The sequence below is a fragment of the Leptonotus elevatus genome, chromosome 13 (assembly GCF_054856555.1).
Source record: "Leptonotus elevatus isolate MCC_2025b chromosome 13, RoL_Lele_1.0, whole genome shotgun sequence".
Classification (NCBI taxonomy): domain Eukaryota; kingdom Metazoa; phylum Chordata; class Actinopteri; order Syngnathiformes; family Syngnathidae; genus Leptonotus; species Leptonotus elevatus.
Window position 1 is genome coordinate 19,432,719 of NC_141251.1, and position 16,334 is coordinate 19,449,052.

At 42.6% G+C, this 16,334-nt stretch overlaps 1 protein-coding gene across 2 annotated transcripts in view; it reads right to left on the reverse strand.

Moving 5' to 3' along the window:
- zmiz1a (zinc finger, MIZ-type containing 1a) overlaps positions 1-16,334 on the reverse strand; it is a 141,769-nt gene that overhangs the window by 25,887 nt on the left and 99,548 nt on the right. For both annotated transcript variants that reach the window (XM_086093289.1, XM_086093291.1), the window contains exons 4-6: positions 11,635-11,746; positions 8,175-8,288; positions 4,113-4,218 (exon numbers count right to left, since the gene is read on the reverse strand). In XM_086093289.1, coding sequence (XP_085949415.1) covers positions 4,113-4,218; positions 8,175-8,288; positions 11,635-11,703 — 289 coding nt within the window. In that variant the 5' untranslated portion in view covers positions 11,704-11,746. The remainder of the gene's footprint in view (positions 1-4,112; positions 4,219-8,174; positions 8,289-11,634; positions 11,747-16,334) is intronic.

The following is a 16,334-nucleotide window of genomic DNA, read 5'->3' on the forward strand; positions in this document are numbered from 1 at the left end:
TAATGTGAGATCCAATGTTGGATGTTTTATAACCCCGTTTGTGCTTAAATAAATGGTAAGTTTTTTGTTGTTGTTTTTTTTAAAGGACCAAGCAGAAACCACTGTGAGGTCCCCTATTATTATTATTATTATTATTATTATTATTATTACTATTATTATTATTATTTCATTGTATTTTATTTTTTTTATTATCTGTTAAAGGTGTAGAATTTAGTGGCATCTCGTGGTGAACTAATAGAATCCAATGACCTAAATTCAAGGCCGGTTCCTCAGAGAGACCGCACTCCGCAAGCCTACCACCAATTACTACGTTCGTGAAGTTCTTCTCCTTCGGGTATCCGTAGCAGAAAGATAGTGGCGAAACATGTCAGCCTCCTCTAGGGTGTAACGCAACCTATGTAATAATAAGCGATTACTAGACCAACGATTATATAAAAAAATCTACATTGATGTGAGCATATTATTCAGATTAATAGTTTTTTTTAAATGAATGAATTATTAAGTTTACACAGTGTATCTTTATAGAATCAAATTTTTGAGGAACATGAACGGAAACTCACTAAATACACATCGCGCCTGGCGGCAAATGTGTTATTTTAAAGTATATGAGTACAAACAAAAATGTATGTGTAGCGCCCCCTACAGGGATCTAACAAGTCCTGTCCCACTACATTTGACCTACAGCTATGAAAATTGGGAGGCACATGTAGCACTCCGAGACAAACAAAAAAAGTATTTGGTAGCCATACCTTAAAATGAACAAGAAATTAGATATGAGTATTTAAATGAGGCCAAAAGAAAAAAACATAAAGGCCAGTTTGTACTGTGAATGTACTGTGCAAAGTCAAAAGCGCTGATTTAATTTGTGCTATTTTGATATTCAATTTGACTTGACGTGTACAGTATGATACCTAAAAGACAAGTAAGGGTGATCTGTTCATCGTCTTAACACCCACTTCCTGCTGAATTATGGCAGCGACGGCACGGGTGGACCACTTTGTTGTGTGTGCGTGTGAAAGCGTTTTCCCCAGCCGCACCCTGGAAGTTATCGGTCACTGTTGACACAGCTTGAGTGCTTGTTTACCTCGCTGGCCCGGTTAATGGCGCACCACGCAGCCCAACAGAGCGACTGGCGGTCTCTGTGAGATGCGATCAGCGGGCACGTCTTGTGAACTTCTAGAGGATCTTTGAGCAACTGACAAGCCACAGCCTGCGTCGGACTTAAACATTAAACGTTGCTATCATTCCAAGAACAGCTGCTGTTAATCCTCAGCATGTCAATTCATGTCCAAAACTACAAATACGCTGAAATAAATACAAGATAGCTCACCAAAAGGAAAAATAAGAAAAGTAAAAGCAGTCAGTATAGCACATGCTACCACCAAGGCTGAAGAATAACAAAAATCATTTGAGTATACAACACTGATAAATTAATGACAACATTTGATTAAAGTAAAACATATTTTCATTACAATTAGAAAATGTTATGGCATTATCAAGCATTGGTACTCGGTACTCACATGTACTTCAACTTGGTCTGAAAAAGTAATATCAGTGCACCCATAGTATCGTTAGCATCAATGCTAGCCTAGCACAAGAGACGTCCTGGCTGGTCCACCATACTATTAACCAGTCATTATGAAGCAGGCTGTTAAGAAGAGATTGTTTTTAGTGTATATAACCACCACAATGGGATAGAACACGGCCTTGCTAATTAGCTTCATCACCATCGGTGCCCTTTGGAGGGCTGCTACGATGCCGCACAAGGCAACAGTAAGACCCTTGACAGATTATGAAGCTAATCTGATTTGTTGCCTGAACTTTTCTGCTAAATCTGTCGGGGTCACGGGTGTTTGCTCAACAGCGGAGTACCGACCACTTCACTACACCGACTACTTCACTTGATTTAAGATTTTAGAAAGATGCCATAAACTCTTAACGTTAGTTTTATTTTTAATTTCAATTACTTACCATCGAAAAATTACAACAAATTCCCATGAAGCTTGAAATAAGATGATATGTGCGTGCGTGCTAACATTAAAGCTACTTGTTAATAGCGCTAATGCAATCTGACCTAGCGACAGATACTGAAAATCTGTTCATGGGATTATGGATTAGAACAATGAGCTAATCCTGCAGACCACCAGACCATCAGCAGTGTGGAGTCTCTGCACTCCACTTGACTGGTGTTGATGCGTGGGCGTATTCATGTACTTTTTATTTGTATATTCATGCTGGTGGGAGATGGGAAAAAGCAGTTATTGCTCTTGAAGAATAATCTCCTCCATTGTCTCATGGCTCATTAATTCACCGGCCACAATATTAGGAACAGATTAAATACAAAAGGTGAACCAACCTGATTTTTGACAATCAAAATATGGTCATAATATTATATGTTGTATGTTTCAATATGTTTATTATGCAATATGGTGACTTTGAACCCCCCCCAAAAATGCTGGCATTTTGGGTGGCCTGGTACAGATTAAGGGCACCTCAACCCGTTTCAGTGGCGAAAATTGATTTGATTTTAGAGTAAATGAGGTTGTTTACATGTTTGGTCTTGTATAGAATTAAACTTGTAAATTGAGGTGCCATTGTACTTTAGAGCCTTGATAGGTTTTTATAGCCACATCATCGTGCATACTGTATTAATCGTGTTATCAACTTCCTTGTTAAAGTGATGCTCTGCGAGAAAGCGACAGCGTGATTGATCTCTTAAGAGTTTGGCTGCTCTTTCTTCTTTCCCCTCAGGGGCCCCACTCAGAGCAACACCAGACTGTTTCGCCTCCTCTCGGATGTCACATTTGCATCCCTGTGTCGCCACGCAGGCGAGCCGGCGATTTGTACCGAGCCTGCATGTAAAAAATTTGATCATAGGGCACGCAGAGCAGTAAAAGTCAGAAGGTTTGTGATTTTTGTGCAGTGTAGTTGCACTGTGCGTCGGCCAATCTGCTCCCTCAGACGTGCTTGTAATGGAGGAAAGATATTCAGTGAGTAAGATGTGCCTTGAGTCACATGTGAGCCTGCGTCATCCCCACCCAGGGTAATTAGACTCCAGCTTGCCATTTACCCGCCGTGCATTAATGGGCCATCCTTCCTGAAAACATTGCGCTCACTTCTATTAGATCGCATGAGACCCGAGGACGAGTCTCTGGCCGTCAGACAGCCAGCCCGAGCTATGCCTGCACAACAATTACATTATCCCAGACTGAGAGAAACAAGACGATCGATATGGTGCACTGACGTCTGGCCGCCCACTTAAGTCGCTTCCCGCCGCCGCAGCTGAAAAATGACTTTTGGCAAATATAAGGAGCAAGTTGGTGTAAACTTGTTCACACTAATTGAACATTGGACATCTAATTATATGAAAAAACAATGACCTTCACAACAACAATTCCCCATAGTTTCATCATGCAGGCAACATACTTTATACGTGATTTGTAGAAAATGGCTAACTGGAATAACTTTAGACCGACGTCTTCAGTATATCGATTTATTTACCTCTATGTATCTATCCATCTAACTACGCATGAAAAACAACAATTGGCCCAACAGAGTTTAAATATGCGAGTCTTTTTTGCAATAATTTAGCAAGCTTTTACACAATAAGAAAAACATCAATCACGTAATTGGGAAAAAAAGAATCGCTAATGGAGATTTCTTTTTTTTTTACATCACAGCCTGTTTTTTCTGTGTGATTAGCTATCACTATCAATATTGCTAACTTGCTAACTACGATCTAGCTAGCTTTCTAGCATTACTAAAACACTAAAATGATTCAATGTAAAAACTGTAGGACCAGCATGTATATCAATTTAAAAGGGGTTTGGACATTATTTAAGGGCAGCCCAAATAAAATAAATTAGAAAATTGTGTGATTATTTTCCAACAAAATATTGGATGATTTTATACTTAGGAAAACTGAAATAGTAAATGGCTGCCCATTCAGGCAGTTTCATATAAAAAGGCTGACAGGGATTAGGATTACTTTAATTCAAAGGTTCACAATTACCAATGAGTTTCAACCAATTTAATACTGTATGTAGTGCCATTTCAGACAACATTCTGTTTGTAGATTTGGTCAATTTATCAGGTTCGGTTAGGGGTCTTACCGGCAGATTTGGGTGTGAATTTGTCCCTGTTGGCTGCACACACAGCCAGCAACCGATATCCCAAGTCCAGATCAAAGCCTTGCTGGGCCGCCACACGACTCACCACCTATAATCAAACAAGAAAAATACATTTTAAAATTTTTCTATGATTCAAGTAAACTACATAGTTGTTCATAAGCTCTCAAATGTGAGAGTGAAACCTTATTTATCTTTACAGTTACAGAAGAAAAAACAAATGTCTTATTATTTTAAACAAGTCATCCATGGTTTATAAGGAGGCACATAGCAGCAGAATGTCAGGCCTGAATGTAAGTGGCGTTGAGTGATGCTAATAAACTCTAAGAGACTCAGGAGGGTACAGCTTTTCAACTGGAAATGCCTTTGCTTTTATCTGAGTAACACATGACATCTCTGCTTTGCTTTTTCTGACCTCCAAACACACTTTGATATAAGGTCAGCCAGCGTGCCAGGTTGTATTATACAAGAATAAAAAAAAGTAAATATTCACAATTATGAAAGAAGTTCTATAGTATTGCTAATCCTTTTTTTCCCTATGTATGATGATAAAGCAATTACAATGAAACCTCAGTTTTCGTAAGCCCTAAGTTTTCATATGATTTTTTCCCCCATCTAATATGTCCCGGTTTTTGCACCTTCGCCCGGTTCAGACCATCAAAATAAGCGTGCCGTATAATAACAGCTTTGCCACACTTTCTTGGCTCACAAGGTGGGTGATTTAACAGTCACACTCAATAAACAAGCTCAAAACAGTTTGAAGGCTAAATAAGCCTTAAAGGGCCGAATAAAGTGAATTATTTTATGTTGTCCTTCGGGCTCGCATTGCGAACATCATGCGACCACACGAAGAAAACAGGTAAATGTCATGACGTTTGCATTGCGAGCCCGAGGTCACTTTGACGTCAATTCCAGTTGACAGCAGACTGATTGACTGTGGCCTGAGATGGATGAAAATGGGTGGATGAATCTGCTTAATTCTTATGCAACTAACTCAATACAGGCAGTCCTTGAGTAACGTCGTTTTTTTTATTACTTTACAAAGTATTTTGATGAAAATATCGACTTTAACGGGGAAATTCGGGTTACATCGCCAGCGTAGGAACGGAACTCGTTCTATCTTAAATGTTTTAAAGGTCCCAAAGATATTTATACGTTTTTTAATGTTTTTTTTTATGCTAGAGCATACAAAGGGCTTTGATGCAGCCTCTCAACTGCAAAGAACAGTTGAAGAAATGGTAGTTATTACACAAATGGCCATCAGGTGGCAGCAGAGCAAAGGAAATCAACCAGGGCCATGTTGAAAAAAAACCTCAATTATTCACAATTCTAAATAGATTTGTGAATAATTATGAAACTTAGTTATATTCTAATGCTAATTGCTGCAAAACGGAAAAATACTTTTTTTCCCTTATGACAGAAGAGACTTTAATCTTTCTTTTGGTAGGTTTTATGTTTTTATAGCAATATAATACAATATTCTGTTGCTCTTGCAAAATCTGTCAAAATCCAGTGAAAAAGCCGTGAGTGAAGGGGATTGTTTTAGGGAAAATGGCTGGGAGTGAATGAGTTAAAGACCATTTTTGATTTTACTTCCACTTTAATATTGTTGGATGTCTGTAACGGATTATTTGGATTTACATTATTTCTTATAGGAACTATTAAGTCTGACTTTCTGGAATGGATTAATCCACTGTACATTCTATAGCAAACCAGGTGGTAGAAATGAAAAAGATGTCTACAAGTATGCAGTACACTCTATACTATATATACATGACTCCATTAAAAACACACACACATTATCAAGGGACAAAGGATGCTGCAGTGTATCTGTAACAGCAGTCATGTCATGCTTTATTGGTTCCGGAGCCGAAGCTCAGTCAGGGAATGACCTCCTCCACATGCCAGAGGCAACAAGCAGTGCGTGCGTGCCGTTTCATTTAGCTGCAGCAAATCTCATTGGCTAAACATCGCACGCAGTGGTAATAATATTCCGAGCTTGGACACTTAGAAGCGAGACAATGACGTCACGAAGAAGACAAAAATCCCAGGGAGAACGCATGGGCCGCCCGCTGTAATTCTCTCGATAAGGAGCTGTTTGCTCTCAGAGTCTAATGAAGCAATTTAGCAGATAGACGGGGGCGCCATGCTGAGTGCTTGGCTGCATTGTATGGCTCTTTATCAGACTCTAAGAGGCTTTTATTGTGATTTACACATTAATGAGCCTTTATCTGTTTGCTCATGCTACCACTTGTGATAGGAACAATGCTCCTCCAGTGTTTCTCACTGATCGCGCTCGGCCAAGCCTTTTGATTTCAACCAATGTGCAAGTGTGTGTGTGTGTTTTATTTGATCACACACCTGCTGGAGAATGGGCAGGTGGCGCGCTGGCCCTCCGCCCTCATCGGTAAGTGATGGTCGGTGAATGGAGAACTGTGGGTTGATTGGTACCCGCAGCATGCTTGTAGCATTGTGTGTGGTGGTGTTACAGTGGGTCACAAGTGTTAAACCGCACAGTTACTGAGCTGATGAATGTCTCATAACTAGAACACCTTGTGTGAACACACAAAACAGACTATTGATTGTAATAATACTAATAAATAATAGTAAGAATTAGGGGTGTTAGGTGATTAAATTTTTGAATCGTAAATAATCACATGACTTCAATAGTTAACTCACGATTAATATTTTTTTTTATATCTGTTCTAAGTGTACAATAAAATGTACAATACAATATTTTTTTCTAAGTTCTTACTCTTGTTAACATAAAAGTTGAAAAAAATATTAAACTAATAGAAATATGGCTGCATCTTTTAGTCATTGATAGTCATTGCATAATTCATAAAATTTAGTTAAAAATACAAAAAGATGTACTGTACTCCAAAAATGAGTGTGATATTAATTTGTGTTGAGGTCATTTTCTGCCACCAGAGGGCATAATTGCATTTGTAAGACGTTGGCGACAGCTCAGTACATTTTTCTTTTCATATTAAGTGCTATGTAATCTTTAACATGAAGTAACTTGCGAAATTCTAAATTTTGTCGTGGATGTGTCTGCTGCGTTGCGATTGGAATTCCCCCAGTACAGGCTTCAAAAGTAAGGGGCGGTCATTAATCAATCGTATGCTAAAAAAAATTGTGGAGTTAAAGGAACATTAAATTAACTCAAAACTAATGCACTACTTTTCACACCCCTAGTAAGAATACATTTTAAAGGGACCTAAGGAAATGTATATGTAAAATAGATATGGTTAAAATCAAGAGGGGTATTGCATGGAGGTAAACAATAAATCAAAAAATCTTTTTTTATATTTAACAACCAAACATCTTCTGGAACTGAATTGGGTTGGGGTTTTTTGACTCAGTGAAACATAGATTATTATTATTATTACATATACAATTAACCTCTTATCGTTCCGACCTCCCGCAACATGGTCAATAATGCTTTTCAACCTAAGACACCTCAGTAATCTTGTGAAGGAGTTTCTAAATAAATTGGGTTCTTCACATATTTCCAAAAGGATTGTTATTGTCTAGAAATTAAATTTTAAGATTCTATCAAGTAGACAATTATTGAACTTTACAATAAGTAGCACTGCCATCTAATGTCTGATGTCAATCAAATTATTAGTGATCCTTAAGTAGGCCATTAAAGTTCGAAGATGAGATGAGCTGAAAATGTATATTTCCCCTCATAATTCCTGAAACAATCTCAAATTACGGTGAAAATACAATGACTGGTAAAACATTTAAAAGGCACATTTTTGACTTTTGCTCACATTTTGATTGGGAACGTCTGTTTTCCCCCCATTGCACCACTAACATTAAACGTCTAGATAAAATCATGTAAAGCCTATTTAAATTTTGATGGGAATACAAAAGCAATTTTATCAAAGCATAACTTGCAATATCTTCAATGAGAAGCCTCACGAGACAAATGCAGAGAGGACATTTCATGGCAAGTACGCATCAAAGCAATTATCTTGTTGACGTCATCTCGAAAGTGCTGAGAATTCCAGAGCGAAACCAAAATGAATGTTTGCTTACCGTCAGGCATCCCATGAGGCTTTGCTCAAAAGGTCGCTGGAAGGCTCGGGGATCTCCACACCAGTCGAGCAGCTCTGTGGCCGCCGAGTGGAAGTTGGCTGGGTTCTGTAAGTGCTGCGCAAACACACGAAACCATCAGAAACAAAAGGAAATGATGTGCGAGTGTTATTTCCCTGCTTTCTCACACCAATTGTAAAAACAGTTGGAAGCGAAAAGCGTTTGCAGCCTCGCGCTCGGCCTCTTCTTGATTTGGGGTCTTGTGTTTCTGCGCGACCCTGTGAGGACCTTGACTGTGTCCAATGTACGCCCACTCGGCACGCCGTTGCATTGTGGGAAGAAGATCACATCCTCAGTCACAATGATGCCAGTGTTTCTTGTTAATCTTTCTTGGCGACGGCCAGCCATCACCCTCACGACCGGCGCCCAGTGTTTCCCACCAAAATCCTCCCTCCCCACTCTTGTCTTTCTTCTCCAGAATGTAACTGAGCCTGAGCACCAAAAGCCTCCTGCCCGGCTTGTGCCCGTGCATAAAGCAAACAACCTTGGTCCTGGCAGCCATGTGTGCACACTATCGCCGACGGGTGTGTGTTGTCTAATCTCTTTCAGTGTCTGTCAGTCTCTCTCTCGCTTGTTCGCAGAGGCCCTAAACAGTCAAGTCTTTTCTTTCCACTGTCTGAAGGCTACTCTAGCTGGCGGGACACAATAAGCGGTTTTAAAAATTGGGCTCCCTTTCTTCGCAGCTCAGGAGGTTAATAGCTCCGAAACGACACAGAGCCTCGGCGAGATTGAGCCCACTTGAAAGCGGTTATTATGTTTATGCGGAGCCCGAGCGCCTTGTTTTGTGAGTTCCTGCCGAGAAGGTAGAAGCATTGTCCTTCGGGGCCGGCGAGAGGTGAAGGCTCCTGAAAGGGTGGCTTTTTTTGTGTGTGACAAAAGGGCCCACCCGGAGCACCCGCCCACCGAGAAAATCTCTGCAAGCTTCCGGAGATATCATGAGCCTCGAGGAGGAAGGCCTTGAGTGACTCATCCTTTGTGATCGCTGTGCGACTTTGACCGGGAACGGGGAGACGCTCTAACGGAGTGAGCCTGTTTTACATGAGTGATATGAGCTGGCATCAGCGCCGCTTGATGGGAGGCGCATCAGCCTCCGGCACCGGAGGAATCCGAGCTAGCGCAGCAGGAGCCCGTCTGCCCGCATGCAAACTCACAGATCCTTTTGCCGCAACATGCTTGCCAGTGCCGCTCTGCCTGACAACATTGGCTCCGGTGTGAAGGGAAGGACAGTGGCAATGGAGGAAGGGGCTGCTCTTGTTGCCGTTCCGGGTTGGATGAGGACAAGGCCGAGCGGGGGGAGGTAGGGATAAGGGAGTGCAGCGGTGCGGCTACAAATTCAGCACACAAAGAGATGATGGACTGATTCCTTCTGAGGCTTGTGACAGATCAGTCAGCTCACTGCCTACCTGAGTGCAAAGCTAGTTCAGTGCAGCTTGTAATGTAGAAATTGATTGTGGCTGTAGATGAATACAATCTTCTAGATTTCTGACTTGTATTCCAATATTTAACTAGATTAAAGCACCATTTTAGGAAAGCTGGGTTACTGAGGAGTTGCTGAAGGTATTGGGGCTAACTCGCATGACTTCTGTGCAGGTAGCCTGGGTTGAACAGAAAAAGCAGTAGGAAAATGGCTAGATTGATCTATCTACTAAACCAGTGGTCCTCAACCCTGGTCCTCGGGGACCGGTATCCAACCTGTTTTCCATGTCTCCCGCAGCCAACACAGGTGATTCATATCATCAGCTAATTAGCAAGCTCTGGAGAAGCCTGATAACGATTCCCACCTGTGTTGGCTGTAGGAGACATGGAAAACAGGCTGGATACCGGTCCCCGAGGACCAGGGTTGAGGACCACTGTACTAAACAACGCATCAATCATTTGCAGCGTGGCAGTTAAAGTCACGGGTTCCAGTACAACATGAATCCCTGTGTAAGCCCAATTTTTGTAGTGTTTTTGCGTGTTTTTTCTTCAGGTCTCTGGTTTCCTTCTTCCAAAAAACATGTTCTAGACCGCTTTCTTGGCCAAGGTGTTAACAAGAGATCTGGATTTGGTCTCTGGTACCCTGGGCGGAACACAGTTGCCAGCCACTGCTCCTCAGGGATGTGAGTAAATTCAAACAATGATAACTAACCACAGATGACAAATCTGCGGTTCACTGGGTGTCGAATAGCAGACACTGGTGTTGGACGGAAATGATTGCCTATCTATGTGCTCTGTGATCGGCTGGCGACCAATACAGGGTGTAGTCCGTAGTCTGTCGCCCAAAGTCATTTAGGATAGGCTGCAGCTACCTTGTCTCTGAACAGCATAAGTTGCACAAAAAGTGGTTGGATAGATGGATCTCTATCTGGTGAAAGGTGATTGGGCGGTTAAGCACAATTGCAAGAAGGTCACCAGTTGGATCCCTGTATGGATCCTGCTGTGACCGCTAAGTGGTCTTTCTGTTTGGGTTCTCTCAAGACACTCTGGTTTCCTTCTTTATCAAAAACATGTCCCAGACCGCTTTTGTGGCTAAGATGTTGACAAGAGATCTGGAACTGGCTCCTCGTACCCTGGGCGGGACACAGTTGCCACACACTGTTCCTCATGGATGTGAGTACATTCAGAAAATGACAACTGACCACAGATAACCAATCTGCGGTTCGCTGGGCGCCTAATAGTAGACACTGGTGATCGACGGAAATTATCATCTATGCTCTGTGATCGACTGGCGACCAGTACAGGGTGTAGTCCGTCTGTCGCCCAAAGTCATTTGCGATAGGCTGGTGATTGGGCGGTTAAGCACAAATGCAAGAAGGTCACTGGTTGGATTCCAGTATAGATCCCACTGTGATCGCTATGTGGTCTTTCTGTTTGGGTTTTCCCAAGGTACTATGGTTTCCTCTCAACTTTACATAAATGTATGTTCTAGGGTTAGGATGGAATTAATGTGGTTTTCTGAGACCGGGAATGGAACAAGAAGATCAGGCACTATTTTGAAAGTAGCACTGTCCCATCCCTCTGTTTAATTTAATGACGGGTCACAATGTTTCCCACAGTAATGATGTCACGCTGTTATTAGGGAGACTGTTCCAAGCCAAACCAAACTCTGCAGCTTGGTGGAAACGTGACAAACACCAGTGGCTTTCCCCGCCAAACCGCAACAGCACCCTGCTGGAAATAAAGAGTACATTCTGACACATGAACTCAGACTTGGGTGTCAACCCTACCAAAACTGTGTCAGGCTGCTGAAGTCAAGATTTAGGCAAATCCAAGGGCACCTCTGATGATGATTATGGAGGGTGGTCAAAGAGGCACAAAAGCCTCATCATTCATCAACCTGAGGCTAGGTGTCACATGTTGGGGTGGCAGAATGGACACACCCACACAGAGTAAACAAATAAACTGAGGTAAATAGAGGTCAAACCTGTTTGATGCACTGCAGCCTGTCATTGGTCTGCTGGATGTGCCGGTCCATCGATGGTAGCGTGTTCATGTTGGCGCTTCTACCGGGACGCCATCAAACTTTGACCGTTGATCTGCATAACATAAGAGGGACGATTCTTTCAGGTTATGTTGCTGTCAAGTCAATCATGTCATATGTATGGACAAAAATCTTGGGAAACACCCCTCAGATTTGAGAAAATAATTAGTAGTTGAACAAAACAATTTTCCACCATAACCAACAGAACAACAATGAACATATTAAACATATTGTACATCGTCTCCATAACAATTAGTCACATCAACTTTGAGCGTGCTTAAAAGAACACCTCCCAGTCAAACCTAGAAGACGTTACTATTAACCTCCCCCACCCCCCGCCCTCCACCTCCTCACACACACCCTTGCCCCCTCCTACTCGTCGCATGCTCATTCGCTCTGACCAGCTCTGGAAAATGGGTTAAATCAGGATTAATAGGCATCGTGCTGCTTTGGTAGTGAGACCTCTGTCCCTCGCCATCCCAATGTGTTTATCTCACCACAGATTCCTCCACACAATAGGTGAAACCACAGGTGGCGGCGGGGGTGGACGGGCAGGACTATGCATGTGTGCGTGTTCTCGAAAGCTGCTCGGTACTGATAAAGGCTCCCTCAAGACCCCCCGCGGTGACAAACTGCGGATGCTCAGCCAGCAAAATGTTCCTGTGCGGTGAGTTGATCTTCCCGAAATGTTGCAAATGTGGGCTGTCTCCCTCACGAGCATGTAAACATAATAGCTCCAGTCCTCCACTTTGATTGTGTGTAAAGGTAAGACTTCAAAAGAGCACTTGGAGAAAGAATAAGAGTGTGTTACTAATCCTCCGAGCTTAGCGGAGTAGAATTACCCACACTGCATTTAGACCGTCTTAAACATTAAGGAGAATGTGGTCAAAGAGAGGGAGGGAATGCTATTTTTCTCCCAGCCTTCATGTGCTATAACGATGCTGCCTTCACTGACCATCTGTGAAAATCACCCGACAAAACCCAAACTTAACGTCACTCGCACTCTACGCCGATGGCCTACTTCTGCTGTCTCGCAGTGTCACCTGAGATCCAGTAGATGTCTCCCTCTTCTGTGGCTGCTTGGGCTTCATTCACATATCACACCCCAGAGCCAGTAGTAGTCCAGGGGAGGGCTCCTTTAAGCCCTGACAAGCGCTACAAATCCCTCACAGTCAGTTCTGCGCCACACTAGCAGGGCACGCTCGAGCCGCCGCCGGCCGCCTGCCTGACCTTGTGGCTATTGATTAACTGCTCCTCTTCTTTCTTCAGTTGTCGCAACACATACAAAGACACCAGAAGAGGAAGAAGACTAGTGCAGGGAACAGTGTTGACAGGCTAAGTGAACACAACCCTGGGAATTATATCAGGTTTTTTGGGTGTGATGAAACCACCTTTTTATGTGTGTGTGTGTGTGCGGGAGGGGGGGGGGGTGTAATTACACGTCTTGGTGCTGCTGTTATGGTTAGCAACAGAGATCAAATTGAATTTGTAGTTAATTCAACTACAGTGTCTCTGAAATCAGTTACAGATATTAACCTTTTATTGATTAAGGAAGCATCTACTCAAAATATCACAGAAAAAAACAAATGTGCTTTAGTGCTGCTGTTTTGGTTAGCAATAGAGAATCAAAAGGCTTTAGCAGTTGACTGATGAACTGACACTTGCAATTACAATTGAGGGAGGGATTTATTTGCTTATACTGGATGAGACACACGGTGATTAAAATCCTGCAATTCCCATCAAACTTTTTTCACTTTCAAACCAAATGTTTTACATGTCAATTTATTTTCTGTTGTGTAGTTTTGTTTCTAACACAGCACTCCTCCTCCTCACACAGGCTCACCTTTTATTCATGCTGAAAAAGAGCAAGCTTGAAGAGCCTGTCCAGGGAAAATGTGCAAATGTCCAAAATCAATAAACACCCCATCACTCACGGGATGTTGCATAATGTGAGCTCCTCCCCTTTGCATGTTTACTTTGTAAATATTCAGCAATAACAAACATGCTCATCTGTCATGTCATCACAGTAAGGGAGGGGGGAGACAAACAAGTTAACTGTTGTAACGGCAAACCCGACACAGCGCACCCTCGTTTTCCAGTATTTTCCGTCTTTCTATCGCACATCTTTATTGTCTCCCAAACATCTTAATCAGCTGCACTCAGCAGAGGTGCAAAACAAAGGATTACACATCCAATTATGCTGCGACAGCAGCAGGAGGAGGCCTGAGTGACAAAACACAAACAAAAGTCGACATTTGTGGAAGCTTCTGCCTCTTTCCTGAGTAAATCGTAAAGAAGGTGGGGGGTGAAAGAGAAGCACACGAATGTGAAAGCGCCGAAGATGCACATGCACACAAGTTAATAATCACCTGCATTTCACTATGTGCACACAAGCTGAGGATTTGTTGTCGCTCCTTAGCAAGCAAGCAAGTTAAAACTGCTAGCTTTTGCTGATTCAAATCAACAGGGCTTTGATAAATACCATTAAGTTCATAAACTTGACTAATGACTGATTTGATTGTTTGAAGTAAGTTCTCTAAATCATCTGAGCGTCCAGCAAAATCACTCATGCTATTGCTATTCTTGCGTTCGAAGTGTGGCAAAAAAAATTCCAGGACTGGCATCACAAAATATATTTCAAAGCCAAATTACACTGGTGCCTTGACACAACTGATTAACTTACAAGTTTTTCGAGACTTCAACTCTAAAGCAAAAAGAATCCCGCATGTATTAAAAACAACCACATAGCTTCATAGGCCCAGTTCACACTGACTGCGGAACGGACGCGGTGCGTTTTCCGTACGGCCGTCGCACTGACTGCAATTCACACCGCGTGCGTTGCGTGAGCTGTCCGTGTCCGGAAATCTGCACCCGCCAGACCAAAAGATCACGGGAGTTCACGCTGGAGAGTTGAGTTCACACGATAACAACCGTGTATATAGAGTCCTATTGGTAAACAATAGACACACTTGCCTGTTGTCACATGATCGATATGCTTTTGGACATTATTTCTGGGACTCCTACCATGGCTCTTCTATCATGGGTAAGTACGTTTTGTGTTTAAGTAGTGTTATTTTGTCATGTTTAATTTATTCTGAGCTAGTTTTTTTTCTCTTAAATGTCCGACTCATGTCATGCTATGTAGTTAGTTAGCTTCCTTCCCCCCAAAAATTTGTTCGCAAACAGTTTTATTTTGAAATATACCGGATCTACTTTGATGCCGACCCTCGACTTCCTGTTCGGCTCGTGTAATTTGTTAAGCTTCCGGAAAAAATAGAATTTGCGGAAACTTTCTGCAGCGTCGCATCCCTTCCACACCGCATACACAACGCACTGCAGCTGGTGTGAATTGATACGCAAATTCGAATGCTTTCTATTCCTTGCGGCGGCCGTACGGAAAACGCACAGCGTCCGTTCCGCAGTCAGTGTGAATTGGGCGTTAGCCTTTTAGGCTAGCTTAATGCTAACACTATATAGCATCGATGATGCTCTGCTACAACCTTTTAAACAGTAAGTACTTACCAAGTAGATTGGTAATATAAGTTCTCAGAGCCATATATGCTTTATCCTGAATTGAATGACTAATATTACTTTAATACACTTTCAGGCTGCTAGCTTAATGCTAAAGCTAAATAGCAACCAGGTTGCTGTGCTTTAACTTAATAAGCAACGGACTGAACACAAGTAGATAGACAATATAAGCACTTAGTCATATATTCCTTATCCTCTATGAAGAACTATTATTAGCGTCGTGCTGATGAGCTGAGAGGGGTTGAGACGTCTCAATAAGTAGTATATATGTCTGTTTGTCTTATACTGCCCTCAAGTAGCCAAGGAAGCACACCAGAGAGAGCAGCAAAATGGCCATTCAATTGATTTGTGAATTATTTTTAATTCTGTCAATAGTTTATGTTTTTGTTTTGTTTTAGTTTATGTACAATATCATCGACTGCTCATTAAAATACACATTATAAAAATGGTGAGAATGTGAAATGCTGTTCTGGTTTGAATGAATGTGCTGTGGTTTTGCAATACGCGCAGAAATAATCCAGTGTTCATTCAGCTGGTGGAGTGTAGAGGGCGGTGGTGAACAATAAGAGCTTATTTAACAACAAGAAGTGTCAATGCGGCTCTGTGGGGGATCTTCTCTCCATCCTCTCCTTGCCTTTGCTGACATGGCCACATCTCTCTCGCTCTCTGTCTCGCTCACTCTCTTGCCTCCCACAGACACTTTGTGCTTTTTGCTCTTCTATTCTATAGCCTTCAGACATCATTAGAGGCGCCCAGCACGTCGCTCTTTCTCCACCACCTTCCATTTCCCTCTCTATCATTTTTTTCTCTGCCAAGCCCCCCTCCCGTCCCTCATATCTCGACCCCCCCCCCCCCCCTCGCTTCCTGGAGGCCCCTGCTATACCAGGAGGTGGAATGGATTCATTTGCTCTAATGTGGTTGGGGCTGCTGCGTAGCACGGCGCAGTGCAGAGCGACACTTTTTCCCCGGGTGCGCGCAGCCTCTGTGTTGGGCCGGCCGCCTGTGTGCGATTCATGTGTTTTCAAACAGGCCAATCAACACCACTCAGCTGCGCCGGCCCTCGTGCTTCCCCGCGTTGGGCACCCCCCACCCCCGTCCATCCCCTTCCTACA